The sequence below is a fragment of the Saccopteryx leptura genome, chromosome 2, assembly GCF_036850995.1.
Source record: "Saccopteryx leptura isolate mSacLep1 chromosome 2, mSacLep1_pri_phased_curated, whole genome shotgun sequence".
NCBI classification, from domain to species: Eukaryota; Metazoa; Chordata; class Mammalia; order Chiroptera; family Emballonuridae; genus Saccopteryx; species Saccopteryx leptura.
The window spans coordinates 319,582,481-319,601,837 of record NC_089504.1 but is presented as its reverse complement, the minus strand read 5'-3'; the positions used below and the strand labels follow the sequence as shown (position 1 = coordinate 319,601,837).

General features: G+C 53.8%; 2 protein-coding genes across 9 annotated transcripts; one reads left to right on the top strand and one right to left on the bottom strand.

Moving 5' to 3' along the window:
• Positions 1 to 743: 743 nt before the first annotated feature.
• On the bottom strand, positions 744 to 7,676 carry REPIN1 (replication initiator 1). 8 transcript variants are annotated; one of them, XM_066363015.1, is made up of 3 exons: positions 7,530 to 7,676; positions 4,861 to 5,058; positions 744 to 3,531 (listed from the first exon to the last, which is right to left on the bottom strand). In XM_066363015.1, the coding sequence occupies exons 2-3, from the start codon at positions 5,015 to 5,017 to the stop codon at positions 1,778 to 1,780; spliced, it is 1,911 nt and encodes a 636-aa protein (XP_066219112.1). In that variant the 5' UTR covers positions 5,018 to 5,058; positions 7,530 to 7,676; the 3' UTR covers positions 744 to 1,777. The 8 variants fall into 8 exon arrangements, with proteins under 8 accessions (XP_066219112.1, XP_066219108.1, XP_066219109.1 ...); XM_066363011.1 differs by lacking the exon at positions 7,530 to 7,676 and adding an exon at positions 5,725 to 5,901 and having other exon boundaries at positions 4,861 to 4,987; XM_066363012.1 differs by lacking the exon at positions 7,530 to 7,676 and adding an exon at positions 5,725 to 5,901 and having other exon boundaries at positions 744 to 3,528; positions 4,861 to 4,987.
• Positions 7,677 to 17,086: 9,410 nt separating this feature from the next.
• On the top strand, positions 17,087 to 19,315 carry RARRES2 (retinoic acid receptor responder 2). Its single transcript, XM_066363010.1, has 5 exons — positions 17,087 to 17,283; positions 17,556 to 17,660; positions 18,464 to 18,559; positions 18,883 to 19,003; positions 19,199 to 19,315. Exons 1-4 carry the CDS (start codon positions 17,110 to 17,112, stop codon positions 18,988 to 18,990), a joined length of 483 nt encoding a protein of 160 aa, XP_066219107.1. The 5' UTR covers positions 17,087 to 17,109; the 3' UTR covers positions 18,991 to 19,003; positions 19,199 to 19,315.
• Positions 19,316 to 19,357: the final 42 nt, after the last annotated feature.

The following is a 19,357-nucleotide window of genomic DNA, read 5'->3' as shown; positions in this document are numbered from 1 at the left end:
TGCTTCCCCAATAAAGCTCAGCTCTCTTGGACACATCTCTTCCCTGCTTCCCCAATAAAGCTCGGCTCTCTTGGACACATCTGAGTGAGGCATTCTTGACACGATGCCCCCAGGCTCTGAAAGCTAATTTGTCACCTACTGCACTGGCTTTTAAGAGGCTGCATAATCCCACAAGCCAATATGAAGCTTTGACGCTGCCTGCTTCCTTCCTACACACTTGGAGCCCCGTGTATCCCTGTCCATCTCCCTCTACTCATGATTTGTGGACACATATCTGTCCACCCAGCTTAGGCCTCCTAAGGGGAAGGATTGGGCCTTATTTTTGTAAACCCCAGTTTCCATCCTGACATTGGGCACACAGAAGGCACTGAACACTCATCTTCACCATGGAGCAGTGCACTCCATGGTGGCAGTCAAAAGCACAGGTTCCAGGAGCCAGACAAACCTCTGGTCATTACCAGGGACATGACCTTGAACAAATGCATTCATCTATAATAGTGCTTACATCACAAAGACTATGTGAGATAATTTAGGAAAACTTCTTTACAAGTTGCCACTCACATAAACAATTCGTGGCTGTTATTATTACGCATCGGACTATGCCAGGTGCTGGTGACCTATGCAGAGATCACTAAAACTGGCAGGGAAAGGGTCTATTGATACCCGTCAAAAATAGGCAGTGCGCTACTCCTCCCTCCAACACCACAGCTCCCTGGGAGAAAGGAACACTTCTCAGCCACCAGTTCTAAAACCAAATCTTTATTCTCTAATTTGAAAAGGAATGGGTAAGTGGTGGTTCTGTTTAGTTCCAGAGAACAGAACAAGGCCCAAAAGGTAGAAATGATAGGAGAGCTGATTTCACTCATTATAAGGAAGAACTTCTAAAGATTAGAAAGATCCTACAATAGAGCCAGGGTGCCAGGAGGTGGGGACTCCCTGTCACCTAAGTGTTCAAGTGGAGGCTGGGCATCCAAACACTAGAAATGCTGAAAAGGAAACTCACCCCTGTCTTCTTGTCAGCTGACCCTCCATTCTCAATGGGGCAGTCATTTCCACACATGTGGGGTTCTGTAAGGTGTGGAGGGTTGGGGTGTTCAGACAAAAGCCTGGACACAGGACTGCTGACAGCCAGGGGGTGCTCTAAGCACAGGGAGGGCGGTGGATAAAGCAAGTCAGACCGGGGGAAACACCCTTGGGCTGTGATATTCAGGGAGGAAGGAGAAGCTGAGACTCTCAGTAGATGGGTCTCCCCAAGTCTGGGTGCCAGTGAAGGGGCAGGCGGAAGGGACGGGGTGGGACAGGTCAGAGCAGCTCGGCTTCCCCTCCCAGGGCTGCCTAACAAGGCCAGCAGGTTCTCCCAGCTGTAGCCAGCTGGTTGGCTTTACCTCCCAAGCACGCTTTACTAAGGACTGTACCATACCTACTTCCAAAAATGAACTAAAGGAGCTCGTATTAAAAGACAAGGACATTAAGGCGTTAACACCAGAGAAGGGTCATCCTGCCCACTGGTGGCCCCTTCAGCGAGGACAGACACTAAGGGGTGGGTGCAGGTGCTATTGCTACTGTTCCAGAGCACAGGACAGTGAGGACGGTACCTTAGTGAACTCCAGCTGGAGGTCTGGTCCCCACACTCTGCAGGGGGTACCCTGGCCTGGGGTTGGGAGATCACTTCCCTCTCTAACAGGAACCAATCACTCCCTGCTTCTCCAGCCCTCGCTCCACCAGCAGCAGCCCAGGGCCCCCCCACCCCACAGTCCCACTGAATGCCACCCCGCCCTCAGACATCATGCTTCTTCTGATGGGCCAGGAGCTTCTCCTCGTCGTCAAAGGTCTGGCCACAGATGGCGCAGCAGAAGGCGCCATCCCGGATGTGGCTCTTGCGGTGGGTGATGAGGTTGGACTTCTGGCTGAAGCTCCTGTCACAGTCGGGGCAGGCATAGGGGCGCTCACCCGTGTGGATGCGTCGATGGGAAACCAGGTTGGACTTCTGGCTGAAGGCTTTGCCACAGTCAGGGCAGACGTAGGGCTTCTCGCCGGTGTGGATGCGCCGGTGGGCAGCCAGGTAGGGCTTGTGGCGAAAGGCCTTGCCACAGTCTGGGCAGACGAAGGGCCGCTCGGGGGCGTGGTCACGCCGGTGCGCTGCCAGGTGGCTGCCCTGGGAGAAGCGGCGCCCGCACTCCTCGCAGGCGAAGGGCCGTTCTCCGGAGTGGACCCGCGAGTGGGCCACCAGGTGGGTCTTCTTGCCAAAGTTCTTCCCACACTCGGTGCAGGTGAAGGGCCGCTCTCCAGTGTGCTGCCTCTGGTGGGCCCGCAGGAAGCGCTCCAGCCGGAAGCTCCTGCCACAGTCATCACAGCTGTAGAGGGATGGGGGGGCTTCTGCCTGGTCCCGGGGGGCTTCTTGGGGGGCCTCCAGCAGAGGCTCTGGGGCAGGCTCCTGGGAAGGTCTCAGTGGGGCCTCTGGGGTAGGCTCTGCTGAGGGCTCCAGGGGGCCTGCTGAAAGCTGGGGGCTCACTGAGCCGGGGGCACCCTGGGCGGACCCCTCAGACCGCTTGTGGATCTTGCTGTGGGACAGAAGGTTGGGTTTGTGGCGGAAGCGGCGCCCGCACTCAGTGCAGGGATAGGGCTTCTCGCCAGTGTGGATGCGCCGGTGGGAAGTCAGGTAGGGCTTGTTGGTGAAGCGCTTCCCGCACTCGGGGCACTGGTGGGGCCGCTCGCCGGTGTGCACGCGGCGGTGGGCGATCAGGTTGGGTTTGTGGCGGAAGCGCTTGCCACAGCAGGCACACTGGAAGGGCCTGTCCACAGCGTCTCCCCCAGGCCGGGGGGCAGCCACCGCTGGCCGGCCCCTGGGCCGAGGCCCCACAGCCTTGGCTGCTGCCTCCTCTAGGGCCTCAGCTATGTGAACCCGCTTGTGAGCAACCAGCTGGTCCCATTGGGCAAAGCTGCGGCCACAGTTGCCACATATGAAGGGCCGGGCCTCTGGGGCAGGAGGATGGCACCGCCGCACATGCATTTGAAGCTGTTTTCGTCGCCAGAAACGTCTCTCACATTCAGGGCAGGCGATGGGCCGCCTGGCAGCCGAGTGGGCCCGCAGATGCAGAACAAGGGCCACCCAGCCTTGGAAGCTCTGCCTACAGAGGTGGCAGGTGAAGCCCAGGTCAGGGGTGGCAGCAGCATGGACCTGGCAGTGCAGTGCCAAGAAGGGCGCGTGTCGGAAGCGACTGTCACATTCTGGGCAGGCCAAGGGCAACCGCGCCTGGCAGTATCGGGCATGAAGCCACAGGGTCACCCAACCCGGGAAGTGCCTTCGACAGTGGGTACAGCGATGGACCCGACCTGGAGCTTGGCTGCCTGACTGGGCCACTGAGGTGCCTTGTAACCTCTGCCCACGGGACTTCTTCTCCAGGGTCTGAGGCAACTCCTGGGAGGGCCCAGAAAGGAGCTGGGGTTGGGGCTGGGGTTGGGGTTGGGGCTGGGCCGGGCCCATGGCCAGGGGGCCCCTGCAGCGACGTTCCAGCATGGGTCCTTCCTCTGCTGCGGGCAGAAAAGCACAGTCACACCAGATGTCCATTCACCCCGCCCCGTCCCTTCCCTGCCACCCCCCAGCCCCAGTAGATGCTCAGACTTCTGAACTCCTAGAGCCCCTGAATCTAGGCTATTCTTCTGTATCAGTTCCGTCTTGGGCTCCTAGACATACATTTTAAATGTATCTGTCATGAGTTCTTCTTGACTCTGACACTTCTTGGAATCCCCCTCCAGGCTGCCGTGGGTTCAGCACGGAGTAAACATTCAGTGTTGGCTGCACAAACATTCCTGCCTCGTCAGAAAATGCATCGCCTCTCCCTGTGGTGCTTCATGCTTTTTCCAAGAGCCGCCTTGCTGTCTTCTCCTGTCCCTACCATTTCCTGCTGCCACATCTGCACTTCACGGCAGCTCTGTGGGACTGGCCGAGCCAATGTCAGGCTCCCCGTTTGATAGATGAAGCAACTGGAAGGCATAGGAGGTGACAGGACTCGCCCAAGGGGACACAGTAAACCAACAGATGAACCGGGACTAGAGAACAGGTCCTCTGCACTCCCAGGCCAGCGTTCTTTCCTCTTACACAGCTGGGTTTATAAATCTCTCAGAGATTTCTATAGCCTTTCATTCCTATTATCTTCACCCAAGCATTAACCACAGCCGGGGGTCAGGGGGTGGTGGTTCAGACTCCCTAACACAGTCTCTCAGGATAGAAGCCAGGAGAGTGAATGAGAACAGCCCCAGTAGATGCTACTCCCAGCACCAAGCCAGGCCACCGCCTGTCCAGACTGTGCCCACATTCTGCCCGCCTGCCCCCCTCCACCCACACATGCATGATTAGGACATCACAAGAAGGAAAGCAATCCCAGATCTAAAGGACACCCACAGCACACGGCCCTCAGGGGCCTGTGGCCCTGGCACTGCCTCCCTTTGCCTCCCTCAGGGTGGAAGGGATTAGTGGGGCAAGAGAAGGGGAGGAAAGAAGAGATTATGTCCGCCCCTCTCTGGTCTTGCCCCAACTTTACCAGGGGCTGCCCCACATTCAGCAACTCTGAAGCCCCAGGGAGCCCAGATTCCCACAGGAGGGCCCTCACTAAAGGGTGGGTTGGCAGTTAAGACTTGTAAGGGACCCTCACTCCAGACACATTCTCAATTCCCTCTACTCTGCACTCCTCTGAGGAGCACAGATATGACTCATTCCCAACGGACGGACTGGACTGAGCACAGGGAAGGTTACAGGATAAGAGAGTGGGGTCCTTCCCCACGGGTGCCTTCCTTCCCAGGGAAGGGAAGGCTTGAGCACTGGAATGGATTGCGAACCCAACAAAGAAGGCCAGACTCTACCCTGGAGGCTGTGGAGCTGGACACGAGGCCTCTTCCAGCTCCCTCGGGGGATGCTCCTGGGGATACTCCGGCGGCCACAGCGCCTGCTTCGGTCCACACTCTGGTAGCCCCCAGACGTCAGAGAAAACTGCAGGAGTAAAGACACCCCTACCCCCATGGCAGAGCTCAGGCCTCCGGCTGCAGAGAGGCCAGCCTTACCTGTGGGGAGGGGAGAGAAAACAGGTATGAGGCTCTGCGCTCCTCTAGGGCAGTCATCTTTGTGTCCTCGTCAGCCACCACCCCCTCCCCCACCCAAGCCCCATACCGGCAGGCAGAGTGACCTTAACAGCTATTACATTAATAAGTAAATGTGTCCCCTGCACCAAGGAAGCACACAGCTGCGTTTGGGGGGTCATTTCCTCCACTGGTAAGGTCACAACACGAATTCTCCATGCCGATGGCCAAAGGCCAGACTCCGGCAGCAACTCTGGAATCCCCGCTGGCTCCCCTTCCCCCCACCCTCCTCCCAACAGGAATTCCAGGCCCGTTTCCCAGAGGGCTGCGCAGGCGAGCTAGTATGACCAGGTCTCGGTCAAAAGCTCCTTGCACGGCCTGGATGGCGCCCCCACACCCCCCTCTTGTATTCGCTCGTGTCCCGCCTCCGTCCGCGGACGCACAGCTCTGCGCTCCTGGTTCCCCGAGTGGGCCCTTTCAGGTCTCGGCGCAGAGCGCACCTCGCGGAGCCTGTGCGCAGGTGCGTGCGTTCACCCCCGACTCGAGTCGGCATGTGCCCCCCACACGGTGCGCACACGGTCACGCGCCTGGCAGGTAGAGCCTCCCCCGCCGCGGGCTCGCATGGAACCCCGTGCCCTGCCCGGGACGAACCTCTCCGGCGGGGTGCGCGGAGGCGCGTCGCGCGTCCATGAGGCCGGAAAGCCGGAGCCAGCGGCTGCGCTCCCCACCCCGCCGGCCGTGGAGACAGCGACAGCGGCAGGTTCGAGTTCACCACTGCCAGGCCCGTGCCTAGCCCCCCCACCGGTTCCCAGCGCCACGTGACTACAGAAGCTGCCGAGGGTCAGTCACGGCTCCGGCCGGCAGCTGCGGCCAGCGAGGCGGGCCGGACAGTGGGGCCAGTGGAGCGAGGTCCCTAGCTGCCCCCAGCGCCCCCTCGCGGGCTGGGCTGGGGGAGACGGCGGAGGGCCCGACTCTGTTGCCATGGCGACCACAGCCCGGCTTTTCCGGCACAGGCCAGGCTCAAGTTTCCCCACCCTTTGTCCTTATGGAGGACGCCCGTGTCCCTGGGCGACCGCGTGGTCAGACTTGTCACTCGGCCAGACCTGACCTCGTGGGCTTCCTAAAGGCTCCAAGCTCGCCCGAGCCTTCTGAGAGGGCTCTCCATCCCCTGGGCCGTCCGTGGGCCGCACCCACCACTCTCTGGCCACTTTGACCTTGTCCGAGCTGCAGAATCAGTGCTGTGGGGTCAGAACCACGCTGACATCCACCGGCCGTGGGCAGCGTGCCGGACCAAAGAGTCCGGCTTCTGGTTCGCTCAGAAGTGGAGACAGAAGAGGTCCATCGCGTGACCTTTGCAAGGAGAATGACCTCGATTCCATAAATTAGCAAAGATGTCTGTCCGCGGCCCCGGGGCATAGGGCAGTTCTCGCTCGGGGGCATTTTGCTTGGAAGCGCGGCAGCCAGTTAGCGAGTGCGGAGGCAAGTGTGAGCCTGCGCCAGTGACTCACCCGCTAGCAGGTGGCCTTGACTTTACAAGTGAAACACTTCCTGGGCTTCCTAGGCTCGTACAGTTTCATGTCATTTTATGCTTTACAACAAAGGCCATTTTAAAACTGTACAAATATTTTTAAAATACTTTTAAAATCTATTCCATAAATATGAAGTAGAATATAAAAATCTCTCATAGTTTTACCTCCTGGCGTGAATTACATTTAATATTTTGGTGTGTGTCTTCCGATGTTTTTTCCTGTGCTAATCTATGCATATTGGATATAATGGGTATAATGCCTAGCAAAGATGTATTCTGCCCTTTTCACTTAACACTACTGTGAATTTTCCCGCATTTTATTAGATATTCTTTTACAACATGATTCTTAATGGCAGCCTAAGTGTACAAATGAGTTGTTCCAATTCTTCTTTTTCTATATCATTATAGATTTGCCTTTCCTGTCTCCAGAAATCCTCTGTGAAGATGCCCAAGTATTGTTTAGAAGCAACTCTGTATCTTCAAAAGGGAAAACTCCATTCATCTCTTGCAGATAGACTGCCCCAGCCCCACCCCTTCCCCCAGCTCATACAGCCAACAAATATTTAATCAGTGTCCACCATCTGCCACTGTGCCAGGTGCTGGCCTGATCATGAGCCAGGCAGAAATGGTCCATGCTGTTTTTCCACAATGCCTCCTTACCCTGGTTTAGCGATGGCAATATCTCTTGGGTTAGGACTTAATATGAAATAAAACTCAATACTTGTTAACCATTTATGAGTGGCTGGTTGTTGAACAGCTGGAGGAGACTAGGGAGCAGAGAGAAGAGAGGAAAACATCATCCTAATAGAACTTTATGGTTAACTCCTGCTGCAGACAGCATCCTGAAGGCAGATGTGCAAAACTCAAGCTTATTCTGTGTGTTTGCGCGCAGTGTGGGAAGGAGGCAGGAGGCACATGCCCCACTCACCTTGATCTGCTCATCTGCTGGGAGGGACTCACACTGGCACAGTCACTAGCAACTGCTCACACAGCCCTGGTTCCATAAGCCCTCCAGCATCGGGACCTGGAGAGACAGCAGCTGAGGCCCATACAGAGCGAGGCCCTGACTGCCCAAGGCTAGCAGCTCAGGTGAGAGCAGTCTTGCTAGGTCATGTGGAAACTCTTCAGGAAAAACTACAGCTGCAGTTCTAAAAATACTCTTAAAGGCACAACACATGCAGAGTGCTTTGTGAGGACAGACAATGTAAGAGCAGCCCTAGACTGGGATCGAATGTCACCCCTGACTCTGCGGCACCGGCACAGGATACTTTGCTTCTGCATATCATATCTAGTTCCAGGAGTCCATTTTTTCTAAAACAAAATGTAATTGGTCGAAAGGAAAGCAGGTGGGGATCTCAGATATCCTGTGCGGGCACTAGGGCTGTGAGGCCCTGCTCAATCCTTCTCACCTCTCCCTATGGCACCGCCACTGGCCTCTGCTCAGCCACCCTGGAACCCAGTCTCCAGAGCCAGATTGACCCTTTTAAACATAGACCAGGTGGCACATGTTGAAAGCATCACGAACCACTGCAGCCGCCTCTCAGGCTCTCTCTCAGCTGACCACACCTGCCTCTCTAACTCCATGTCAGCTGGGGTCCTGCTGGCCACTGCCCCAGCCAACACATCGTGCCTGCCCTTTGGAGCTGCTATTCTGTCTGCCTAGGAGGCTCTCCCTCCAGAACTGTATTGAGTCCCTCTTTCACTGTATTCACACTGGAGCCCAAGTATCCCCTCCTCAAAACACGCTTCCCCGTGGACCTCTCCGCACCTCCCACCTCTACACTCATCTACTCATTTATTCCTGCGGCTGCCGTGACAGATGCCCACAAACTTGCTCGCAGAAGACAATACACGTTCATTCCCTTGCAGTTCCAGAGGTCAGACAACCAAAATCAATTTCACTGGGCAGAAATCAAGGTGTAGGCAGGGCTGTGTTCCTTCCTGAGAGTCTAATGGAGACTCAGTCCCCTTGCCTTTTCCAGCCTCCAGAGCTGCATTCCCTGAAGGACCTGGCACCCTGTGTCCCTCTTCAAAGCCAGCAGGGTAGCCACATTGCCTTTTGTCTCTGCTGCACTCAAATCTCTGGCTGCCTCCCTCTTATCAGGATACCTGTGGTTACATCCAGGTGCTGCCCAGATAATCCAGGACAGTTGTAAGGGCAAATCCCAATTAAAACTAACAAAGATGAGCTTTCATTCTCCCTGGGGCAAAAAGGACACACTTTCCCCACAACCACCACCCTTTCCTTAGAAAACTGGCCATTGTGAATTTTTCTCTGTCTCTTTGAGATATATGGGTAATTAAGCCTCTTGCTAGCTTTGCAGCCCAGGACAGGTCTCTCTCAAGGACCTGGGAGCTATCTCTTTGAAATGTAAATATCAAGGGACTGAGGGCCCTGTCTCCCAGTCCCCAAGGGAGGGTGGCGGCCTAACCTGGGTGGACACCTGGCTGCAAGCTGCAAAACTATCTTCTGTCATATAGATAGGAAAAGTGTGATTTCCTCTGGATGAGGGTAGTTAACAAACACAGGTAATTGGCTACCCCAATTACCAGGTGAATCCAGGACGAATGAACTCTGTGTGATAATGGTCAAGTCCTCTGACCTGAGGATTGATGACAGTTTATCTCAGAACGTGTGTAACGGGACGCACCTGCTGGGCTCTATAACAGGAGATTTCTTTCTGTCTCTGCAATCTCATGGCGACTGCTTATGATGAGTATCTCATTCTGTTGAAATGCTTATTCAGTAAAACTGCTCTTTCTCTTCTACCTTTGTTGGGAGATTTTCTGGATGGGCAGAACATTTTGTTGTTTTTTGTTTTTGTTTTTTTTTTTTTTCATTTTTCTGAAGCTGGAAACAGGGAGAGACAGTCAGACAGACTCCCGCCTGCGCCCGACCGGGATCCACCCGGCACGCCCACCAGGGGCGACGCTCTGCCCACCAGGGGGCGATGCTCTGCCCATCCTGGGCGTCGCCATATTGCGACCAGAGCCACTCTAGCGCCTGAGGCAGAGGCCAAGGAGCCATCCCCAGCGCCCGGGCCATCTTTGCTCCAATGGAGCCTTGGCTGCGGGAGGGGAGAGAGAGACAGAGAGGAAAGCGCGGCGGAGGGGTGGAGAAGCAAATGGGCGCTTCTCCAGTGTGCCCTGGCCGGGAATCGAACCCGGGTCCCCCGCACGCTAGGCTGACGCTCTACCACTGAGCCAACCGGCCAGGGCCAACATTTTGTTTTTTTAATTTTATTTCCCCAACGTAATTTTCCCATCCCAAAATCCTTAGCTTAATTACATCTGCAGTCCCTTTTGCCATATAAGGTAACATTCACAGGTTCCAGGGATTAGGATGTGGGGAAGCCCACCTGCCCTGTCACCTTCAAGCCCCTCTACTTGGTCTTACTGTTCTTCATAGCCCTTATCATCTACTTGAAATTATGTAGGTTTTTATTCGTTTAGATGGCTTTCATCTAGATGCCTACTATAAAGCCAGTAGCCGTGCAGGTTCGCATTTGATTCGGACAGACGGTAATGAAAAAACAGAGCCAAGAACTGGTGGGCCATTACATTTAATCCTAGTTTGCACCAGGCGGGCAAGAAATACACACAGTGGAAAAACACTTCCCTTTCCATTCAGGGCTCCCAAAGGCACTGACTTATCCAAGTATTCCTAGAATCAAATGTTTCTACCTCACCAGCCTTATTCACCTCTGTTCCCCATCTCCTTCTCTCTGCACAAACTCTGCACAAACTGGCTTCTCCTTCAGCACTCAACCATTTTGGCTGCTTCTCCTCTCCTCCACATGGCCTTTCTCTGCTCTCTCTCTCTAATGCTAATCTCAGGAACCGAGAGAGATCAAGCTCCTGGTCTGACCCATTTTATAGTGTAGAAATCAAAACCTTAAATCCAGTATACAAACAAGGAAGTCTCTGATACAAAATCACTTAGGGTGGGAAAGGCTTAGTCTTAAAACTAAGCCTTAGGGTATAACAACCCTGCCTGCTTACAGCCTGTCCCCCACACCCAATGCAAACTATAAGTGAGCAAACCTATATATCATATTTACAAACTTATTTGACCAACACCTACCACAACATAAGTCACACAAAGGCAGGGATTTGTCCTGTCTTTTTTTTGTGTGTGTTTTTCTGAAGTTGGAAATGGGGAGGCAGTCAGACAGAGTCCCGCATGTGCCTGACCAGGATCCACCCAGCACGCCCACCAGGGGGCGATGCTCTGCCCCTCTGGGGCGTCGCTCTGTTGCAACCAGAGCCATTCTAGCGCCTGAGGCAGAGGCCACAGAGCCATCCTCAGTGCCCGGGCCATCTTTGCTCCAATGGAGCCTTGGCTGCGGGAGGGGAAGAGAGAGACAGAGAGGAAGGAGAGGGGGAGGGGTGGAGAAGCAGATGGACGCTTCTCCTGTGTGCCCTGGCCGGGAATCAAACCTGGGACTCCTGCACGCCAAGCCGACACTCTACCACTGAGCCAACCGGCCAAGGCTGTCCTGTCTTTTTAACCACCTCCTAGACAGCCCCTAGAAAGGTGTCAGACCCAAAGTAGGTGCTCAGTTAGTGTTTGTGGACCAAATGAGTGAGGACATGTAAAAGCCTGACGCCTTGGTTAAGCGAATTTGATTAGACCATGCTGAGGGTGAACTTGAACCTCTCTCCCTTTGCTACTGTTCATTGCGCAGGTGTTGGGAACCCAGCAGGACTTATAGTGAAAGAAAAATACCACTTTTTCTTATAGGAAAATTCAAATCAGTATGTGAGTGAGATAAAGAATGGAAACTCAAAAGAAAACTTGACTCTGTAACCCATTTGAAGAAGTCGTTGTTGGAGGCAGTGCCTTAAACGTATTCTTTTACATCTGGAACATTATCCTAGAATAAATGCAGTGCGGGCCCCTTCAGGGAACTGTGGTCCCTCCAGGGAAGCAGGATGCCCCGCTCCCTGGCCACCACGTCTACCACCCCCTTGGTGATGTGGTCTTAGGACCAGGCACTACCAGAAGATGCTGGAACATATCATCTTGGTGTCTCAGCCAGGAAACAAAAGTAATTGACTTTACCTAGAAATCTACATGTCTGCCCTTTCAAGGTCAAATCCCATCTGTTGTTATAATGCTATACCTTTTTCTATTCCAGACTGGGATTGGATTCTATTTTCTTCAATTTAATTCAAAGGACAGGAGTCAGAAGTCAGTGTGTGTCCTTTCGTGGTTTAAAATCAACTAAAAAGCTCAAGCTCAATTTGGAAACACAAGGAAATTCTAAACAGAATCCCTGCAGTCTTTGCAGTCTAGCAGAAGCACATGTATTTTCAGATGCTTTGTTTCCTGTGAGCAGCATCTGCAGTTGTTTGGAAAAGCCACCTGTTCGTGCTCACCAATAACACAAAAGTGCTACTCTGACCTCAGCATGTTCCTACCTGGATGCCTCTCCAAGAAAACCATGGGTGACTTGGGGGGATCAGTGTGAACCTGGCTTCAGCTCTGTTCCTTCTAACCAGATTGGGGTCCTGGTTACATTGGGTGCCTTAAGTGTTGGCCAGTGAAGTCTCAGCTGTTGTCAGAACTGGTTTGCCTTCACTGTCTTAAAACATGGTTTCCGGTACAGCATTGGCCTGGCGTGCAAGAGTCCTGGGTTCAATTCCTGGCCAGGGCACACAGGAGAAGTACCCATTGCTTCTCCACCCCTCCCCCTCTCCTTCCTCTCTGTCTCTCTCTCTTCCCCTCCAGCAACCAAGGCTCCATTGGAGCAAAGTTGGCCCGGGCACTGAGGATGGCTCCATGGCCTCTGCCTCAGGCACTAGAATGGCTCTGGTTGCAACAGAGCAATGCCCCAGATGGGCAGAGCATCACCCCCTGGTGGGCATGCCAGGTGGATCCCAGTTGGGTGCATGTGGGAGTCTGTCTGACTGCCTCCCTGTTTCCAACTTCAGAAAAATACAAAAAAAAAAAAACCAACCCAAAACAAAAAACAAAACACATAGGTTTCCTCTGAACAGGATTTAAGGTTTATTTGTGGCTGTTATTAGAAATTGCAACAGCCCTGACTGGGTAACTCGGTTGGTTAGAGCATTGTCCAGATACGCCAAGGTTGGGAGTTCAATCCCAGGTCAGGGCACATACAAGAATTAATCATGAGGAATCCATGAACAATGTGAACTGAGGAACGGAACAGAGGCAGAGGCGGGATCAAAGGGACCAGAGGGAAAGTGGTCAGAGGGAAGTGGAAGAGAAGATGGGATCAGAGAAGGGAAAGAGATTAGTGAAATTATATATACATAACTCAGCATTATAGAGAATAGGACAGCAAATCCTGGAGGGAAAGTGAGAATGCATTAGAAGGAGGGGGCAAAGTGGGGGGGGGTAAGGGGAACACGAGGGGGGAGAGATATTCAGTGGGACACTTGAATCTATGTAAACACAATAAATTAAAATCATAAATAAAAAAGAGCAACTGTCTCTAAAAAAAAAAGAATGAATGCACACATAGTTGTAACAACAAAACAGTGTTTCTCTTTCTCCCTTCCTTTCTCTCTAAAATCAATAAATTTATAAAAATACAATATAGCATGTTGACTACATAGTAAGTCTATTAAACCGCTACATTCAACAAATAATATACTAGATAAAATCTTGAGAAGTATTTCATTTCATAGGCCCTCAGTGCCTTCTCCCAACGGGCTAAGGTGCCACAGGCTGAGGTGTCCTGTCTGCTGGTTTTCAGTTCTAACAAACACGCATCTGGGATATAAAACTGTTGCAACAAATTGGCATGAGTGATGGGTCTAATGGAGGTAAGATAAGTCCTTAGGGTAAAACCAGGGATTGGAAAAAAAAAAAAAAAAGATCAGACCACCAGGATGTATGAAAAAGCAATTACAAAGCCTTGTCATTTGAAAAAATAGGGAACTCCTAAATTTCAAAAAGCTAGATCTTGCTCACCGTCTCCATCTAGTGGTAGGTCCCTTGAGTGAGGTTTGATGAGTTTATAGGGGATCTACCTCACTTTCAGCCTGGTATCTGTCTGCCTCCTGGTCACTCTGATTTGAGAAAATATTTTTCACTCATGAAAGTGACTCTTTAAATCTATGTAATAAATGTGCAACTTTGATTGGTTAGTTTGCTAAATTTCCCTGAAAGAGTAATTACAAGTTTGAAAATGTTAACGGCACATTATGTGATCCTTAAGGTGAGTCCACTGACTGAAATCCAAGTTCCGGTTTCTGCCACGCTAAAACATTAAGTGGCATCCTGATTTCTTTCTTTCTTTCTTTTTTCTTTTCTTTTCTTTCCTTTTTTAAAAAGATAAATGATAGAGTTTATATGTTTATTCTCAATAAGGCAATTTTTTTGGCTTAGTCATCCTAACTTTATTCTTTTGCTCACGAAGCACCTGATTACTTACTGCAGTGGTCCCTAACCTTTTTTGGGCCACGGACCGATTTAATGTCAGAAAATATTTTCACGGACCGGCTTTTAGGGTGGGACAGATAAGTGTATCATGTGATCGAGACAAGCGTCAAGAGTGAGTCTTAGACAGATGTAACAGAGGGAATCTGGTCATTTTTTAAAAATAAAACATCGTTCAAACTTAAACATAAATAAAACAGAAATAATGTAAGTTATTTATTCTTCCTCTGCAGACCGGTACCAAATGGCCCACGGACCGGTACCGGTCCGCGGCCCCGGGGGTTGGGGACCACTGACTTACTGTATCATACAGACAAAAACATGGCTTTTCAAATAAGCAGATTGAGTGTATAGCACCCAGTCTTGGGAAAGGATTCCTTGTGTGAGTGTGAGTGTGTGTGTGTGTAAGTTTGCTAGGACTGCCATTACAAAGGATCACACACTGGGTAGCTTAAACAGAAACTTATTCTCTTACAATTTTGGGGGCCAGAGGTCAGTGAGGTTGGTCCTCCTGAGACCTTTCTCCTCAGCTTGTTAACTGTGGAGTTCTCCCTGGGATCCCCTGTGGTCTTCCCTCTGTGTCCTAATCTCTTCTTATAAGGACACCAGTCATGTTGGTTTGGGACCCATCCATAGGACCTTGTTTTATCTTAATTGCCTCTTTGAAGTCGATGGCTCTGAATGCAGTCACATTCTGAGATACTGGGGGTTGTTAGACTTCAACATATGGTTTTTCTTTTAAAGTAATTCACAGACTCTGATTAAATACACACATGCTTACCCCTACTCCCTTCCAAAACTCCATTAAAAGACAGTAAAAGCATGAAAAACTACACCTTCACAAGGAGAAAGAAGATGGGAGAGGAGACATTAGAGGGTGAGACACGTGACATGTTTTATCAGATGGAGCGGAAGGCGCGGTGATCACTGACTGAGTGGAGTTCCTACGGGGGCGAGGGTGACCAGTGGGAGCAGGAGACTCAATCCTCTGAGCAGTGAGGAGGCTCTGGACCAGATGGCACTAGGGGCATGGGAGATAGGGATGAGGCTGGGGACACGGGAGGAACATCCCAGCCCTCCACCACCGCTGGAGTCCAGAGCCTTTATGGTGTGGAAGGGCATTCAGGTGAGGGCACTGGCACAAACGAAAGCATGAGGGTAAAGTCAAGGTCCCACGCTGATGTTGTTCTCACGTGCACCCAGAACACAAGCAGCCACTTTCCATATATTCCCTCATTTCTTCCTCATGACAGGACAACCCCCTGGATAGGGTTTCCGATCCCCCGCTGCAAAGAAGGAAGCAAGAGTTTCAGGGGTTGGAAGTTCAATGAAGTCGTCTATGTCCTGACATTAGGACAGGGCTGGGAGCAGACAAATGATCGCCTGGGGTACTGACAGGCAAAGTACCAGAGCTGGTTCAGATCTGCTCAAATGTGCAAGAGTTGAACCAATGTTCTTCCAGAGTCCCTGCTGACGCTATGAATTCCCCCACAGAATCCTGCCAGGCTCCCCACATCCCACGAGAGACCCTGTACTCTATGGCCACCAAGGATAGGATATGCAGGATCAAGACTGGACTGGTGAGCTGGTGCTAGAGGTGGTCACACACCAGAGTCATTGCAAAAAAAGATGCCTTCCTTCCAAGTATGGTTTTAGGGATGGGAGGTGGGGAAAGGATCGAATGACATGAAATGGGTGTCTGAGGACTGGTAACCCAGAGGGGCCCCAAAGAAGGGCCGCACCATCTGGAGGCAGGGTATGAGGCAGGACAGTCCCATTTGCTGTGGAGATGGGGAAGAAGAGGGACTTGGGCTCCTCTGGAGGTAAGAGGAGGGCAGCCTCACCACACTTCTTCCTAGGCCCCAGGACACCCCGCTCTCTGGCCCTGCCTGGGTGAGCGGCCAGGGTGAGGGTCAGGGTCAGGCGGCAGGACGGAGGGGAGCGGGAGGGGGGGGACAGAAAGGCTCCAGGAGGGCACACTGCCCGGAGGCCGGTCCTAACGGGATGGGGCGGAGCCTCGGGCGGGCGCTGGGCGCTGGAGAGAGCCCAGGACATGGGAATGGGAGGAGATGGGGCCAGCCCCTGGAGGGAGGGTGCGGCGGGGCAGGGGGCTGGAGGAGGCTGACTGCCTGGTAACCTCGCTGTGGGAAGCTAGGAGAGACCCCAAGGCACCGAAGAGGAGGTGAGGAGGGAGAGGGGGCTGGAGGCAGCTGGATGAGCTTGGGAAGGGGCAGGGAGGAGAGGGGCAGGCAGAGGGAGCTGCTCCAAGAGCCATGCTCCAAGGGCCAATCTTGTCACCTTGTCCTCAGCCCTTGGGACAAGGGATCCCTTCCCCACCTCCCACCCCTCCCTGGGGCTGGGAGAGGGGTGGTGTGGAAGGCCCGGAAAAAATGGCCAGGGAGGGAGGGTCTGCCTGAAGAAGACAGCCAAGTGTGTCTCCCAGGCGAGACCTCATTTCTGGTTTAGGGGTGGAGCCATGGCAACAGGCAGCCAGTGCTGGGAGGGTTAAGCATCCTCCTTGGTTCCCACCCTGCCCTGGCCCCTCCATTGCTGACATCCTTCCAGCAATATCCAGCCCCCTTTTCATGCCCCAGTGTGCCCCCCCCCCCACCATTATCCTGGCGGGGATGGTGGTGGTAAGGGTCCTTGGAGGCTAGGACCTGGGAGCCAGAAGACCCAGGGTGGGAAGGGGAAGCGGAGAGGGGCTGCTGGGGCTGCTGGGGCTGCTGGGGTAGAGGAGAGAGAGAAGAGCCAGAAACGGTGGGGAGGGAAGGACGGAGGGAGGAGCGCTCCTCTGGCTGTTGGCCAAGGACAAAAGCCGACTCAGCATCTACCCAGGACAGGGCCAAACCACACTAAGCTGGACCCAGGGAACAGCGGAAGGCAGGATGGGGAGGAGTGAAGAACAGGGGAATACCAGGGGGATTTCAGCCAAGGCCATTTCCTGTCCCTCTACCCCTGCCCAGAGCTCTGCCAGGCATGCCCCCCCCCATCTCCCGAGAGCGGGGCCAAGGCGCTGGTGGCTCCACTGGCCAGTGTGAAAAACTGAGGATCACACACACGCTTTGCAGGACCAGGTGACAGAGGTGGAGTCATGTGGCGGTTGCTGATCCTGCTGGCCCTTTGGCTGGGCGCAGTGGGCTTGGGCAGGGCGGAGCTCACAGCAGCCCAGCACCAGGGCCTGCGGGTGGCCCTGGAGGAATTCCACAAGCACCCGCGTGTGCAGTGGGCCTTCCAGAAGACCAGTGTGGACAATGCCACGGAGACGGTTAGTAGCATGACCAGTGGAAGGGAGGGCGTTAGGGCCACACTCCAGGCAACCAGCACATTTCCAGGAAGCAGGTGCAAAGTGCTTGGGCTCAGAGCACCCAGCTCTCTGGAGAAAGGCCACCACCCCAGCCGCCACTGGATGTGCTGTTTCACAGTGGGGAGGAGGGACTGGTCCCCTCCAGGAGTTGCTCTGCACACTCAACTGGCTGCTGGCCTTCCTCTGTGTGTGTGTGTGTGTGTGTGTGTGTGTATCTGTCTGTCTGTCGGTAGGTCTTCCCGAAGGGGACCTTTGTGAAGATAGAATTTAAGCTCCAGCAGACAGACTGCTGGAAGAAGGACTGGAAAAAAACCGAGTGCAAGGCCAAGCCCACTGGGGTGAGTACAGACACATGTGTGTGCCAGGCCTAGGGCACGCACTTGGGTGTCGGTGTATGGGATTGGGATTTGTCAGAGATCCAGCAAGAAGCCCTGAGGTTAGAGACCCCTCTCCTGTAGAGCCTGTGGTTATGACTGGGGTGGGGGGGAGGGGTGGCCTGGGCCTGGACAGGCGGCCAAGAGAGGGGCCACTGGGACAACTTTCCATCCCTCTCCCAGGCTTCAGGTCACTGGGGTGGGGTTGCTCTGGCCCCAGGCCTGGTGAATTCTGTTTTCTGAGTCTGCAAGTGGAGATGGCCCAGCCTAGGCTGATCCATAACAGGGCTTAACTGTAAACAGCCACCTTGGGGACAAAACCTGCTATGGGGGAGACCCCCGGGCTGGGAATGAAACCGTGGGGTTCTGGACCCGGCTCTGCCAAGCACCAGCCCTATGGCTCTGTAGGTTCTCTGAAGGCCTCAGTTCCCCAACATCTGTTCAAAGAGGGATTGCATTGTACCCTTCGTTTTCCAGACTCTGCCAGAATCCTGGTGTTCAAATAAAATCTTACAAGAAAATGCAAATAAATATAAGAGATGATAATACATAAATAAAAGTTCCATGGTTTTGAAAACTGCAGGATGGTCTGAATTCTGGAATTCCCCAAGCCCAGGGTGGGCTGTGCCCGAGACAGGCTTTACTTGAGGGCCTGCAGGGGAAAGGACCCCATTGTGGGCAGCCCTCCCACCACAGCCTCCACCCCTGTGAGGCCACAGGCGTCCCCTCATCCCTTTCCTCCCCTGGCCCCACACCCCTCTCCCCAGAGGAAGCGGAAATGCCTGGCCTGCATCAAGCTGGACCCTGACTCTAAAGTCCTGGGACGGATGGTCCACTGTCCCTTAGAGACACAGGTTCAACAGGTAAGAGTGGGCAGAGGAAGCAGAGAGGTGGGGAGGTGGCTGGGCCTGTCGGGGAGGTCTAGAGGCAGAAGCCTGGATGGAGGAGGAGCAGGGAAGGAAAAGGCGCTGAGGGATGGAGGAAGAGTGAAGAGGGGTGAGGATGAGGAAGGGATGAGACAGCTTGGAGTGGGGAGGAAAGGTGAGGTGAAGGGGGTGAGGAGGATGAGGAGGTATTCCCTAGGGGCTGAGAAGGTAGATGGGGGTGGGGAGCAAAGGGGGCAGAGGCAGACCCAGCCCATCTGTCCGGGCACTGCCCTGGCCCTGAGCAAAGCCGGCGCCAACAGGAGTCCACGGAGCACCAGGAGACGCAGTGCAGCAGGGTGGCGCAGGCCGGCGAGGACCCGCACAGACCCTACTACCCAGGACAATTTGCCTTCCTCAGGTCCCTCTAGCTGAGGCGGACAGGTAGGTGGCCAGGGGCCGGGAGGCCTGTGGAGCAGGGACAGCCCTGAGTGAGGTCCGGGTGGAACAGAGGACCCTTGCCAGGCTGCTGGGCTGGGGGTGGAGGCAGGCAGGGACTCGGGAACCTGGGAGGAAGCTGGGGCCAGGGCCGAACAGCCTCCTCACACCCGAACCTTGTTTCTTTTCCCTCTCCTCTAGAACCCCATCTGCTCTCTGCAGAGCGGTGTGAGGTAGCCAGGAGCGCCAGCCCTTGTTCCGGGGAACCCAGACCGATGACTCATGATCCCCGAGCAAATAAAGCTGCTCTCAAAGCTGTGCTCTCCTCCATTGCTTCGCGCACTCCTCCCCTCACTGACT